The sequence below is a fragment of the Aythya fuligula genome, chromosome 1, assembly GCF_009819795.1.
Source record: "Aythya fuligula isolate bAytFul2 chromosome 1, bAytFul2.pri, whole genome shotgun sequence".
Classification (NCBI taxonomy): Eukaryota; Metazoa; Chordata; class Aves; order Anseriformes; family Anatidae; genus Aythya; species Aythya fuligula.
The window spans coordinates 3,075,749-3,089,113 of record NC_045559.1 but is presented as its reverse complement, the minus strand read 5'-3'; the positions used below and the strand labels follow the sequence as shown (position 1 = coordinate 3,089,113).

Genomic DNA, 13,365 nt, shown 5'->3' with positions numbered 1-13,365 from the left:
GGAGATGAAAGAGAATCAAAATATACATTTTCTTTCAAATCCTGGGGATGGGGGAGAGAAATGGGGACTTGGGAAGGGTTAAGACACCAATCTCGTGGCACTTCCCATTTCCCCTAAGTGTTTCATTCTCAGTGTCTCTGAGGTGTTCAAGTTTTCCTTGAAATATATATATATATATTTTACAGCTGAAAAACTCCGTACCAGCAAGAAGAAATAAAACAGTGACAATGGAAAACAACAATAATAATAAAACAAAAACACAGCCCTGAAAACATCAAAAAGAAACAGGGTGAGTCCCAGATTTCCCCTGTGGTGTTCCTTTGACTTCAGTAACAGTGCAGGATTACACCAGTTCACTTTGATACTTTTTTTTTTTCTTTTTTTTAACAGCTTCTTCTTCCTTTCGTGTGCGCATGTCCAGGCAGTATAGCCCATCACTCATAACCACTTCCCTCCAAGCCAGCTATTTGTCCTCAGACTCCTACCACCCAGCTGCGAGTACAAGGCATGACAATAGGGTCCATATTTATCTCTTGTGGCACTTTGTTTGTCAAAACCTTTGGTTTCTTCCTTTTTTTAATTTTTTTTTTCTTTTTATGTACTTATAAAAAATATTGTGTTTGTGTTGTTGTTGTAATTTCCTTACCGCTGGCTCTGGTGGGACTTCCACCCCACTTTCACAGCCATAATCAATGGATCTGGAACATGCGCCAACATTACAAAATGGGTCAACAAAACCACGGCAGAGCCAACCAAACCAAATCATCCCCATTGCGCAGGCCTCTTAAAAATGCTGAGATGTCCATAAGGTGCATGATGAGTCCGTCAGCTCAGCGATCAAACAGAAAGCAAGCAAAATCAAAAAGGAAACAACACGCACGCGCACACATATACACACACGCACACGCACAAAATAATAATAATTAGAATCAAGAGAGAAATGTCTGGGGTTTTAAAACCAAGACGTGTCCCTACGTTTTGCTGTTTCAACGTGACTCTTGTGATGTTCTCCCCGCACACGCACCGAATTTTGGACCGCTGTTCTTTAAATGGTTTTAGAAAGACTTGCTTGTGTGTGTATCTGTTCGGCTGAACGAAACCCGCTTGCTAACTGACTGCTGTTTGCACCACAGCCCCCTTTACACACCCTCATGTGCCGTTGCTCAAAAGAGGTTCGGGTTTGCTAGCAAGAGGCATGAATAAAACCAAACACACTCGTTCCATAATCAATTTACACACCCTGTCTTTACCCCTTCCGCCCTCCGGGTGCAAAGAAAATCCAGGCTGTAGCTCGGAGGATGGTGTAAGATGGATGAGGGTTAATTCTCCGTGGCATGAGGCCACTCCTCCACTTGCTAGTGAGCACCATTTATTCCTGGAGAGATGAACGCAGACCTCCGTGGCGTACCAGACACAAGGTTCTCCAGTTCCCCTGAGGCTCTGCAGGGCTGATTCTCCCACTGTGCTGAACCACAGTGTTAAACAGGCTGGCAGTTGTACAAAAAAATAACCAGCCAAGTGCCCAGGAGATGCAGGAGCTCATTCCTATTTGAAACAGGTTGAGGCATAGTTCTGGAGGAGGTGAGCAGAGGAGAGTAAAGGGTGATGGCCCACCCTTGTCCTGTGGTGACAGTGATCTCTGGAGGGATGGGAAGTGCAAAAAGAGAGAAAATCCTTCCCAGTCGGCAACTGTGCCTTCAGCAAGGCTTTGCTGGCTCCAGGAAAGGATCAGAGCAAAGGCCAGGAGTTGGCACCAAAAGGCAAATGAGCTTACAATCGGTCAGGGTTCTCCAGAATACATGCAGTTTGACTGGGAGCATCTAGATAGAAGAATATTTTGAAGTGTTTCATTTGGGTTTCCTCCAAGATTTCCTTCCAAGGTGTGTGACAACATTTCCTCTTAGGAGTGGCGTTGAAGGAAGCTTCTACCATCAGTCCTATGCACCACCGTGCTTCACGGCAAGCCCTTTAGTATCCTTCTGATATTCCACCACAAGAAAACAACAGCTTTGTTTCAGTTGAGGAAACAAAATGGAAAGAACAAACATCTTAAAAAAAATAATTAAAAAAATAAAAATAAAAAACACCCTCTGGCTGGTTTTTGAGGCCAAGCTCCTTGTCTGGAACAAACTGAGACTTGTGGCTCTTGCTTTCCAAGCTGAGGTGGGGACAAGGGAGATGCTGTGCTGTCCACTGCCAGAAGGAACAGAAACACCACCAACGGGATGCCACTGAGCAGAGAGAGCATTTTTTTTTTTTTTTTTTTTGCCGCAGTGCTACGACCAACAGGACACAATGGGAAAGACGGAGGGGAACACAGGTCTCTTTGAAAAATAAGAATAACCATATGAAACACATGGGCGGGGGAGCGTCGGTCTCCTCCTCCCTTCTTGACCCTTCTCCTGCCCCGAGAGAGCAGCAACACCACTTTGCCCAGGCAGATGAGAGCCACAATGGTCCCACCGTGGACGGAGCTGTGGCATTTTGCGGGGAGCTTTGGGGTTCCTCTCCCAGTGGGGTTCCTATCAAGAGATAGAGTTGCAATGGCTCTGAAGGAGAGGGTCTTGATTTTCTCCTGCCCTCCAGGATCCCGGCAGGCAGGCTGCCTTCCCTCGGGGAGACTTTTCGTAATACTGAGTTCTTTTCCATGTCCACTCCAGAGGTTATATCCTTAGGAGGGCAGTTAAAGCAGCATGACAGAGGTGACCTCCCAGTTTCCCATCTGTAGAGTAATGATGCGATGTTGGGGGAGGGTTTTGTTTTGCTTTGTTTTGTTTTATTTCGTTTTGTGGAATATTTTTTTTTTTTTTCTCTCTAGGGCAAAGGCAGAGGGGAAGCTGTGAAAACAAGAGCTCCACCTGAATGTCTCGATGTCCCCAGAGCCAAGATTCCTCTGCAGTCTTTTTCTTTTAACCCCTGGGGATTTGTCGCTTTGTCCACAGATTTCGAAAGAGAAAGAAATGAGAGAGAGAAAGAGAGAAAGAGAGAGAGGAGCGCTGTTCAGGTGACTCTGCTTACAGCCAATCTAAACTTGCACTTGGTAAAGATGATGATCTTGAGTGAGGCACGACTTGGTTTATCCCTCCCAGGGTGTCCCTGGCAGGACAGTTCTCAGCTGTCTATGCTCATGAGGGTTATGACTTGTTCAAGTTTGTAGGCAAGTTTCTGTTTCCCAGCCTGGTCGTCTTGATCAAGGGCTCCGAGGATCTGGAAAAAGAGAGAGAAAGAAGTGATGGGGCTCTATTTTTAAATTTATTTTCCAAAAAGATCAAGTCCAGCATCCTACAGCAGCAGATAGGGGTCAGTTTTCCCTTCGGGTGGGCCCCAGACTTAGCTTAAATAACAGGTCAGTCAGCCAGCAGGGAAAGACACAGGCAGTTTGGGCTTGATGTGAGTAAATGCAAACCCCTACGTTGCAACAGATCAAGTGGTTTATCATCTAGAACATCAGTTACTTGGTAGATTTATTTATTTCCTTGCCATATTTCAGATGTCCTAAGGCATCTCACCTGGTCTTCAACACCCATGTTGGTCACCTTTAACTCCTCTGTCATGTTTGCTGGACCATTCTTGGATGCTTTAGGGTGTTGCTATTATAAATGGCACCGGGCACATATGCCTACACAACTTCTACACAACCTACACAATTTCTCCTCACCCTTCCAAGGCTCTTACCTCCTCGCTGTACTTGCCAACGTAGGAGTATATCTCTGAGAGCGCACTCATAGTGTTGAACTCGTTCATATGCATGCGAGACTGCTCAGCCAAATATGCATTCATGTCCTGGTCACTGATTGCTGGCATTTTGGCAATGTCTGAATAGTACCTGGAAGAGAGAATTACAGGTATTTCTGAGAGGAGGAAGTCAAAAACTAAGCCCATAAGGACAAAAGACACGCTTAGCACTCTCAGGCTCAATGATATACCCTGTCATGCTCTTCTTTTACAACAAAGGAGACAACTTAGCCAAAATACAAATTAGACTGAACCATTATTCCTGAATAACAGATGCATGTTGCAGGCAGTCAACCCTATCTGAGAGTAAAAACTCAAAGAGCATCCAGTAACCTTTTTCTGTGCTATCAGTGAAATAGGCAATACCTTTTGGTGCCAGATTCCTTTCTCAGGCATTCAAGGGCACTGCTTCCAGTCCCATGGAGAAGTCCCACTGATCTTGCTGCCCTCTGAGTGCTCTGGATTTTGCTCCCACACACCAAAACCCTTTCAGGCTTGCTTGTGCCCCCCACACATTTACATCTGCATGCATTTTGAGATCATCCACCTCCTCCAGTCAATCCAGTCTATCCCAGCAACTCCTGTGCTGCTTGACAAATCCTTTTTGCCTCTAATTTTAAGCTAGCCCCTCATCATAGTTTGCATCAGTAAGATTCAATAACTTCATCCCCACTTTGGCTGGGGAAAAATCTGCTTCCCTTGAGTTCGGGAGAACTGGGGCTTTATCCACAGGACATGGAGACCCCAGGACCACTGCCCACGCTGATTTCATCAGCAAAGCAATGTCTCTTTAAGGAAGTTGCTATTTTCGATGTCCTTCGTCCCCTGGGTAAGGCAGGTCTTGGAGGACAAGGTTTGCAGAAGGTAATCAGTCACTGTCACTCGCAGCTGTGCTCCGCTGTCAACTGGTTAATTAGACGCCATCATTTACATTTTTAATTTCTGCAATTTGACATTTTGTGCAGAAGGAAAAAAAAAAAAAAAAAAAAAAAAGGAAAAAGAAAAAAAGCCCATAGCTGCAGCAATCCACAATTTTATAATTAGGAGGCAGAGGGGACGGGGAGCCAAAAGAGCTGACAGGTGTCCTGTAAACAGCACTGAGACACCTGCTGAGATGGAGGCTGTCTTCCACTGCAGAGAAATTGGATGCTGAAGTGCTGTATGATAAGGATCCTTCAGACATACGAGTGGGAAAATACTCTCTACAACTGAGCAGGATAGGCAGCTGTGGAAGTCTCCTGTGAAAAACAACACAGTGCAAGAGGGCTGGGAGGAAACTCCTTCACATCGGAAGGCTCCAGCGTCACTTCAGGCTGGTTTTGTGCCCCACAGTCCCATCCTCATTGCTATGGGTTGGTCTCTTGTCTTCTAGACTCAGGAAAAGCCTCAAATCCCAGCCTAATTCAGTCCCATGCTCTAATATTGCCCAGTGATGGGTGGTCTGAGCTTGATTTTGCTTGATAAACTGCCTAAACCCCAAACACCCAAGAAAACCCAAACAGTTGTCTAGGAGGGAAAGAGCCATCTGGAAACCCCATGAGAACCTGTCCTACAGAACCACCTCCAGGAGGAGGTGGTGAGCAGGATGAATAGATCTTCCTCAGCCTTTGCCAGTCCCAGAAAAGTCAAACTGCTCTCTGCATCACTAGCTGGACAAAATCAGATATATTCTGCATGCATTTCTGACAAGATAAAGTGTCAGGGAGTGGTAGCACCCATGAGAATGCTTTCAGGTTTCTCAAGGCCAAAGCACATTGTTGGGGACCAAGGAGTACTACAGACAAAAAAATAAGGTGTGCCTTGGCACCCAAAGGAATTTACATCCATGTGCAATAGCACATTTCATAGACTTGTGGGGAAAAAAAAGAGCCTGCAATGCAGAGAAATGCATTGATTTATGGTGCCTGAGAAGAGCCCATGGAGAAGAGCCCAGCTCCTTATGAATATTGCATAGGCACCCTCCTGCTGGGTGAAATGAAAAGTGAAGGGGATTACATCACAACAAAAATAAATAAGGCTGGTGGAGGAAAGCAGCAGCACCGTGCTCTGTTTGTCACCCTGGCTCTGACAACCAGCTGAAATGCTCCATCAAATGGTGATGGGAGCGTGGGTGAGGGGATGGGGCCTTTTTAAAAGTGTTGCTTCTTCATTGTCTGCTTCTCCAAATTTCTCCTGTCTCCCTTTCACTTGGCAGCAGTGCTCTCCTGGGTCTGTGAGTCACAAGGGTCTGAAAGCTCCCCAGTCCTCCTTCCAGCTCTGCAGAAGGATGCTCCGAGCAGCATGAAATTTCCATCTGAACAACAAAGAGCAATGCACAGCGCTCCCCTGGAGGGAAGATCAGGATGCCATGACCTGAGTTTCAGGGCCTCCTGATCTCTCCAGCCATGACAAACTCTCAAGCTGTGATTTCGGCGTGCTGGGTTCACAGGCCATCATCCGCTGCTATATATACCAAAGTGTACCCGAGTCTGCCACATCACACACCTGAGCAGTCAGTTCCCATTAAGACTCTAAATCAAGATACTGTGGAAGTGTGTTTGGGAAAAATAAATAAATAAATGAAGGAAAACAAACAAACAAAAAAAGCATGTACCAGTAATCAAACCTGGCTGCTAATACAGGAAGAAGACATATAATCTTCCACCAGAACTCTGCGATGGGCAAATGACTTATTTATACAGAAGTGCTCCTAATGAAGCCATCATTCTGCTATCTCAAGAAATTATAAATGTGTATATTAAAGCATCCTGGCAGGGAGATGACAACATCCCTGCTGAGTCTTTATTTACCTTCTATTTGAGCCTGGATCCTCAGAGGTACTTAGGGCCTCTCTGCCATTTACATACCTCTAACGCCTTCAAAACCACCGTGAAGCTGTCACCAAACCCCAGAGGTCCTTGAATTTTCACTGCCAGCATCTGCAAGGCTGCCTGCGTGCTTGCTTGTGCCTTCGCCCTTGTGGCTGACAGCGCTCACTTACACTAAAGCTGAAATGTGACGGAAGATGCTCTTTAACCACACTGCTCCTGTGAGCACAACTAAGCTGATGGCCACCAGATTGAGAAGGGAATTTAAAGAACATCCAGGTCTAATCCCCCTGCCATGGCAGGGACACCTCCCACCAGCCCAGGCTGCCCCCAGCCCCATCCAGCTTGGACTTGGGCACTGCCAGGGATGGGGCAGCCACAGCTCCTCTGGGCAGCCTGGGCCAGGGCCTCACCATCCTCAGAGTGAAGAATTTCTTCCTTATATCTAATCTAAATCTACCCTTTTTTTAGTTTAAAACTGTTACCCTTTTGTCCTGTCACTACACTCACTGATACAGGGCTTGAGACCAAAGCAGATGATGACTACTTGGTCAAGGTGCACCACTTGCTGCCCTGGTGCTGCAGATTTTCTCCTTCTGTACTCCTGTTTTGGATAGCTTTGGTGGACCCTCACCCAGATGTTTCCAGGAGAGGCTTAGGTACTGTATGGGGTTTATGTGGCAAGGATTATGTGGGGAGGCTGCAGGGGTGGCCTCTGTGAGCAGAGTCCTGCAGCTGCCCCATGGCAGATCAGAGCCAGGACCCATCCTGGAGCAGTTTGCTCCTGGGGGATGGACCCCATGGTACGGAGCTGTGTGGGAGCAGTTCTTGAAGCCCCTGAAGGATCAGTTCGGGAGGGACCCCACATGGAGCAGGGGCAGAGAGGGGCTGAGAAAGAGCAGCATGGACAAAGCATCAGGGACTGACCACAGCCCCCATTCCCCTGCACTCCTTGTGGGGAGGAGGTGGAAGAGGGTGGATGGAGGAAGGTGTTTTTAGTTTGCTTTTAGTTTCTCACTGTTTAGTCTGCTAGTGATAGGCAATAAATTACATTAATCTCCCTATGCTGAGTCTGTTTTGTCCATGATGCTAACTGGTGAGTGATTTCCATGTCCTTTTCTCAACCTATGAACCTTTTTTCATCATATTTTCTCCCCCTGTTCTTTTGTGGAGGAGGATTGAAAGACTGGCGTGGTGGAGCTCCACTGTGAAACCACCACAGACACATACCTAAAGACCCTTCCTTACATACCAGAGCTTCTCCTGAATCACAGGGGAATCACAGGCTGCTTATCCTCTGATGTGCCAGGGAAATTTGTTCATCAGACATCAGAAACGATGAAACCCTTGAGAAATCTGGGGGAATTTGTATCAACCTTCTCTGAAGCACATCAGCAACTCAAATGGATGGTGGGAGGATTACTAGATCATAGGATGTTATTTTATAGGTATCAGTAGCTCAGCAGCTCACCTCCTCTTGGCTTGAGCAGGAGAACCTGAGGCCATCCCCTGCCACCAACAGATGGGCAAGTACTGTGGCCACACTGGTGCATAGTAATGATCCCTTTTAGCCTCAGTTCTTGTTCCTTACACATCCTCAGCTTTCCCTGGGAAGTTCCTGTTTTGTTTTGTCTTGTTTTGTTTTCCTAAGGAAGCAATACAGCAGTGACCTGGGAATACATCTTGCCCTCTCTTTAGGCAAGGGGCAGGGCAAATGTTCGTCTTCATTACCAGCCACGCAAGGCTCCTTAGTGGGGCTGTTTCACAAGAATAACTGTGCCTGCTGCCACTCAGCAACTCATTAACTCATCAAAAGCACAGAGAAAAGCTGTGCTGCCAATGCTTCCTCTCCAGTCTGAAATTTTCCAGCACGGGCCATGGTTTAGGCGGCTTAGCATGGAGCTAATTGCCTTCCAAAAGATCTTTTTGTCATGGCTGTTGTTGTGCCGTCCTGGGTTGGGACTGCGCTCATTAATAATCTTTTTAGCATATGAAAAGCTTGTAACGAATCCATGTGCTGCAGACGGCAGACGCAATTACAGCAATAACATAATTAGTGTTATGCAATAGCCGGCTGTATCCGGACCACTGAAGGAGGAAGAAACGTATGAAAGGGATCCAGGGGACTGCTACAGCAGGGAAGGGCTGAAGGGAAGCTTGGGAGCATCCTAGCGGCCAGCCCTTTCATGGGATGAAGTGAAGCAGTGCAAGGACACGTTGTCAGTTCCTCTGTTGGCAGGGCAAGGCAGTTTTAGCTTGCTGGGAGGCGGCTGAGCTGCACCTTCCGTGTTTGTGCTGATTCAGCTGCAGGAGCCACAGGACCGCGTTACTCCAGATCGATCCCATTTCACAGAAAGGTTCGAGGCCAAGCTGCTGGACACTAATTGGACTTTGGCATGAACAGCATGACAGCTAGGCAAAAGGATTTTCTTTTGCATGCGCATGGCTTTTCCTGCAGGTTTTTTTTTGTCTCAGAATAACCGGCAGAGGATGGGTGGGCTGCACTGAGTCAATGGCTGAAGAATGAATCGGTGCACAGGTAGTTTTTCTGTGAGAAGAAACTGTCCATCATCTCAGTGCCGAGGCTGCAAGGGTCTGAGGTTGTATCCCCTGAGCACAGACGCGTTTTCATCTTTGCTGCTGAAAACTGCACTGTGTGAGAGCAGCGTGTTACTGCAGTAAGAAAATATCAGGGGTATTTTCGAGACAAAAAGTAGGGGAAGACAGGTGAACAGCCTTCAGGCACAACAAAAGCTGCTGCAGAGAGGCAGGGAACGAGCTGTACCCCATGCCTCTGAGGATGCAATGAAGTCTATGGGTTTTAACTAAAGCCAGGAAGATTTCTGGCTGACCATCAGGGAAAGTATCCTGATGGGAAGGAGAGGGGAGCACAGCAGTGGATTGCCCAAGGAAAGCAGAGGCTCAGTTGTGGGAGGACTTTAAGAAAACATCTGTCAGGAAGGCTTGAGACAGAGCTGATCCAGCCCTGAGGCAGGAGCCGGGCACGTTGACCTCTCGAGGCCTCTTCCAGCACCGTGTTTTATTATCTCTACTGACAACACCCTCTCCCCTTGACCCTTGGCATGCTGTATCTTCAGCCCTCTTTCTGTCAGGGAAAGGAGATGAAGACTGTGTTTTTGAAAGTACAGCCAGGATTTCCACCTGCCATTTGATGCTCTCTTTTAAAGCCCTTGGAGTTAAAAGGTCACCCCAATGTACCTGCTAAAAACCTCACTAACTTGGAATGTGCGCAATTTATAACCTTTTTTGTACTAAACCAGTACATTTTGTCTTTAAAAATAGCTGTAAAATGGCCAACAGACAGCACAAACACTATTGGAGGACACCATCTATTGACTGCAGAGTCCTGATACCACAGGCTGACAAGAGATGTAGGTTTTAGATGTCAAATGGAGACAGACTATACGTTTTGTGTCATCCAGACACACTTTCACAATTTTCTAACAAGCTGAAGACCTTGATGTCAAGTGGTTAACACCATGCAAACCATGGTTGCTTAAAGGAAAGGAAGGAGAAGAGATCACAAACCCAGGCTCTGGGTGCCAGTAGCAAGGGCAGGTAGTGTTTGTGCTCAGGTTAACAATAAACTGCAGATGGATGAAGTCACTTTAAATGTCCTTTAGTCTGAAACCTGTCAAACCTATCAAGCCTATTTTGAACATTCTTGACTGGAAGATTCTCAAAGTCTTAATAATATTTGCAATGTCTCCTCTGACTTCTAGCTTTACTTAAAGGGGCTATTTTTAAGGCACATTAAGCAGCCAAAGCATGTCCGAGTACCCACAGGGATGAGAAAAAAGCACTAGCTCCTCTCCTTGCAGCACTGCAGGTATTTTGGCCACACCTGTGCAATGGAAACTCTCTTTGACTTCTGCTTTTTGTCCTCTGCCCCTTTTCAGTCTCCCACATTCCTGCCTCCATGCCAGGCTTCGGTAGAGAAGCTTGGTATTGATTGTGATGCAGGCAATTAAACGGTGTTAATGAAGTTCAAACAAGTGTTATCATAAGCCTGGCAGCATGGAGAGAAATGAAAGGTCAGCCACAGCCCTTTGTCATCTTTTCAGTGTGGTGTTGAATGCTAATGAGACAGCCCCAATTAGAACCGGCTCCCCTTTGTATTGCTTGGGGATTGCATCAAATGCTCCCAAGTTCTCCAGATTTCTAGGCTCAAAGGGGACATTTGAAGTAAACTTGAAAAGATGCAGATCTGAAGCAGCTCTAATGTAAATTCAGCAAGGCCTATGGAGTTTCACTAACAGAAGTCAAATGAGAATCTGGTCTATCATTCCCATTCTTTTCCTCTTCTTTCAATAGACCAAATTATGATATTTGAAAAGCTGCCACCTTGTTTTAGGACCACAGACTGACTCTTCGTGGCTTCAACAAAAGCCAAATAGCCTGTTCCCATTCCTGGGTTAATTCTTCTGCCTCTGCTAGGCCTCATCTTCTGCCGCAGGACTCCCAAGTTGTGGCTACGTGCTGGTACTTTTTAGTCATGTGTTTTCACAGTGAAAGAGCCCTGACTGTGTATTTGAATGCTGAACTTGTTTTTTGCAAAAGTCAGGGTGTCTCAGTGGGTTTGCTTCAGCAGGCAGAGTCCAGCTCTGCTCCCAGCAGCATTTAAAAAAGACCAAAAGATTAAATTTAAATTAAAAAAAAAAAAAAAAAATCAAACTCCTATTAACTACTGTGTAAAGAAAGACCATTGGTGAGGCCAGAAACTGCATCTATGCCGTTCCCAACTTGGAGTTGGAAAGCTATTTTTTCTTGAATTGGAGATAGGTACTGTCACCCATGCCTGCTACTTTCTCTGCTACTTCTTATGTCAAGATAATCCCCAACATTGAGTTTTGTGAGTCCTGAAGGCACACTCCACACTGAGAAACCAATAGTTGCAAAAAGATTGCTTGGAGCAGCCCAGCTCAGGTACCATCTCAACAGGCATGTTAAAAGAGAGGAGTTGGCTCTTACTCTGGAGTGCCTTCAAGTAGGGTTACAAACCACCACTGACTAATTGCCCTCTTACAGATTCTTCTTCATCAAAGGAGATCATTTGATTTCAAGTTCTTCTGATTTACTCAACCACTTCTTAAACTCTCCAACAGAAAATCTTTTTATCTTATGATTTAGTCTTTGAAGAAGTCTAGTGGTCTTGAATGATGCTGTCTCCAGCTGACGTTGACTACAGAAATAACTCAAACCAGTACTGGAAGCCATTGGAGTTGGAATAACTCCCTCAAAGTACAGTTGCAGAATGGAGAAAAGGAACTCATTAACTCAGAGCAGAATTGAAATTATATTCTGTTCATCTTTAATAAGTTTTTCTTTGATCTGCAACAGCGCCCAGGTGCCTTGAGTCAGTGGCGTTGACACACAAAAGTATTAATAGGGCAGTTCTAACCATATTCCAAACCCCACCATCTCCCCTTGGGCTTCAGTTCAAGCTTTCAGACATCAGTGCAGATAATAACTCAGCACATGCTGGGCCCAGAAATCCAGTGTTCTTTACTAGCAGCAGGAGGTGTTATGTACCTTGTTTGTTGTTCAGGAAAACTTCCAGAGAAATGCAATACGTATTGCTGAAGATCACTGGGCAAACAGGTTGAGCTCCAAAAAGTTTTAAAGTGAAATCGATACTGGAAAAATACATTTAAAACAAACAAACACACACACACAAAACAAACAAACAGAAAACCCTGCCACTTTCTGTTTATCCAGGAGAAAAAAAAAAAAAAAAAAAGGCTTTGCATGAGGAAATACCCTGTTCTTCACCCATGTACCTCAGTTCATCACTCAAATGTACCGTCTCCAAAGGTATAAAATTCAACAGGGTCATATGTAGGAAACTACCCACCAACTACACACACTTCACAGGTTGCTAAAGAATCTCTGGAGTATGATGCCATTGGGTCACTGTTAGTGCAAATTTATGGTTTCTAAACAAATTTCAAACATTTCTTTCCCCCTATCCAGGTCAATCCAGCAATCAACCTCAATACATACTAAGAAACTTGGACATGGTACCAGAAGTAGGTCATAATTAAGCAAGGTAGCTCATAAGAGCCTTACAGGTTGCCTAGAAACGACATTTGCAGACGTGTTTAACCACATCTAAAAATAATTGTCCGGACAAATCAGAGACCAATGGGAGCATTATTGTAAAAATTTCACCTCATGCTGACTAGGGTACAGAGCTCTTTGATCAGCCGTGCTCTGCTTTCACAGAATGAGAGAAAACCTTCTCCACCAAAGGAAATAGTCTGGTTTACAGCACAGTATGCCTGCAGCAGCAGAGGTCTTATATCACCCGCATGATGTGGTATCAATTTTAGACAGTGCATATGAAGTCATCCAGACAAATCATTGCTGAAAACTGGATGCCATTGTGCAGAAATGATCTGTAAGATAAACCCATTATTGTATTTACAGAGCAGCAATCACTCTCCAGCTGTGCTGTTCCCAAACCTGTCCATAATACCAGGCAAATGTGGCATGTTGGAAAACAAAGCACAGATCAACTTCTACAAGGCTTGTTCCAGCAGACAGCATCCTGTTGAGTGGAGTACAAAACGTGCTATAGTTTATCCTGTAAAAAATCTTAGGGAAACTGAAGCCCCTGTGTATTGTAGGAATACTTGCCTTGGTTGTATTTCCCGTAAAGTAGGCCTGTCAGACCCTGCCCCTCTGTGCAGTAGTTTCTACAGGTTCTTGCAGATGTGGATAAAATGTTTAGAAGACCTCTGACCTTTCAGAAAGTACCTGCAGAGCTTCAGTCACCAGCCTGTCAACCCTATGGCATCTC

General features: G+C 45.5%; 1 protein-coding gene across 2 annotated transcripts in view; it reads right to left on the bottom strand.

The window, feature by feature from the left end:
• Nucleotides 1-365: 365 nt before the first annotated feature.
• PLXNA4 (plexin A4) overlaps nucleotides 366-13,365 on the bottom strand; it is a 403,695-nt gene continuing 390,695 nt past the window's right edge. For both annotated transcript variants that reach the window (XM_032202674.1, XM_032202682.1), the window contains exons 31-32: nucleotides 3,676-3,826; nucleotides 366-3,207 (exon numbers count right to left, since the gene is read on the bottom strand). In XM_032202674.1, coding sequence (XP_032058565.1) covers nucleotides 3,112-3,207; nucleotides 3,676-3,826 — 247 coding nt within the window. In that variant the 3' untranslated portion in view covers nucleotides 366-3,111. The remainder of the gene's footprint in view (nucleotides 3,208-3,675; nucleotides 3,827-13,365) is intronic.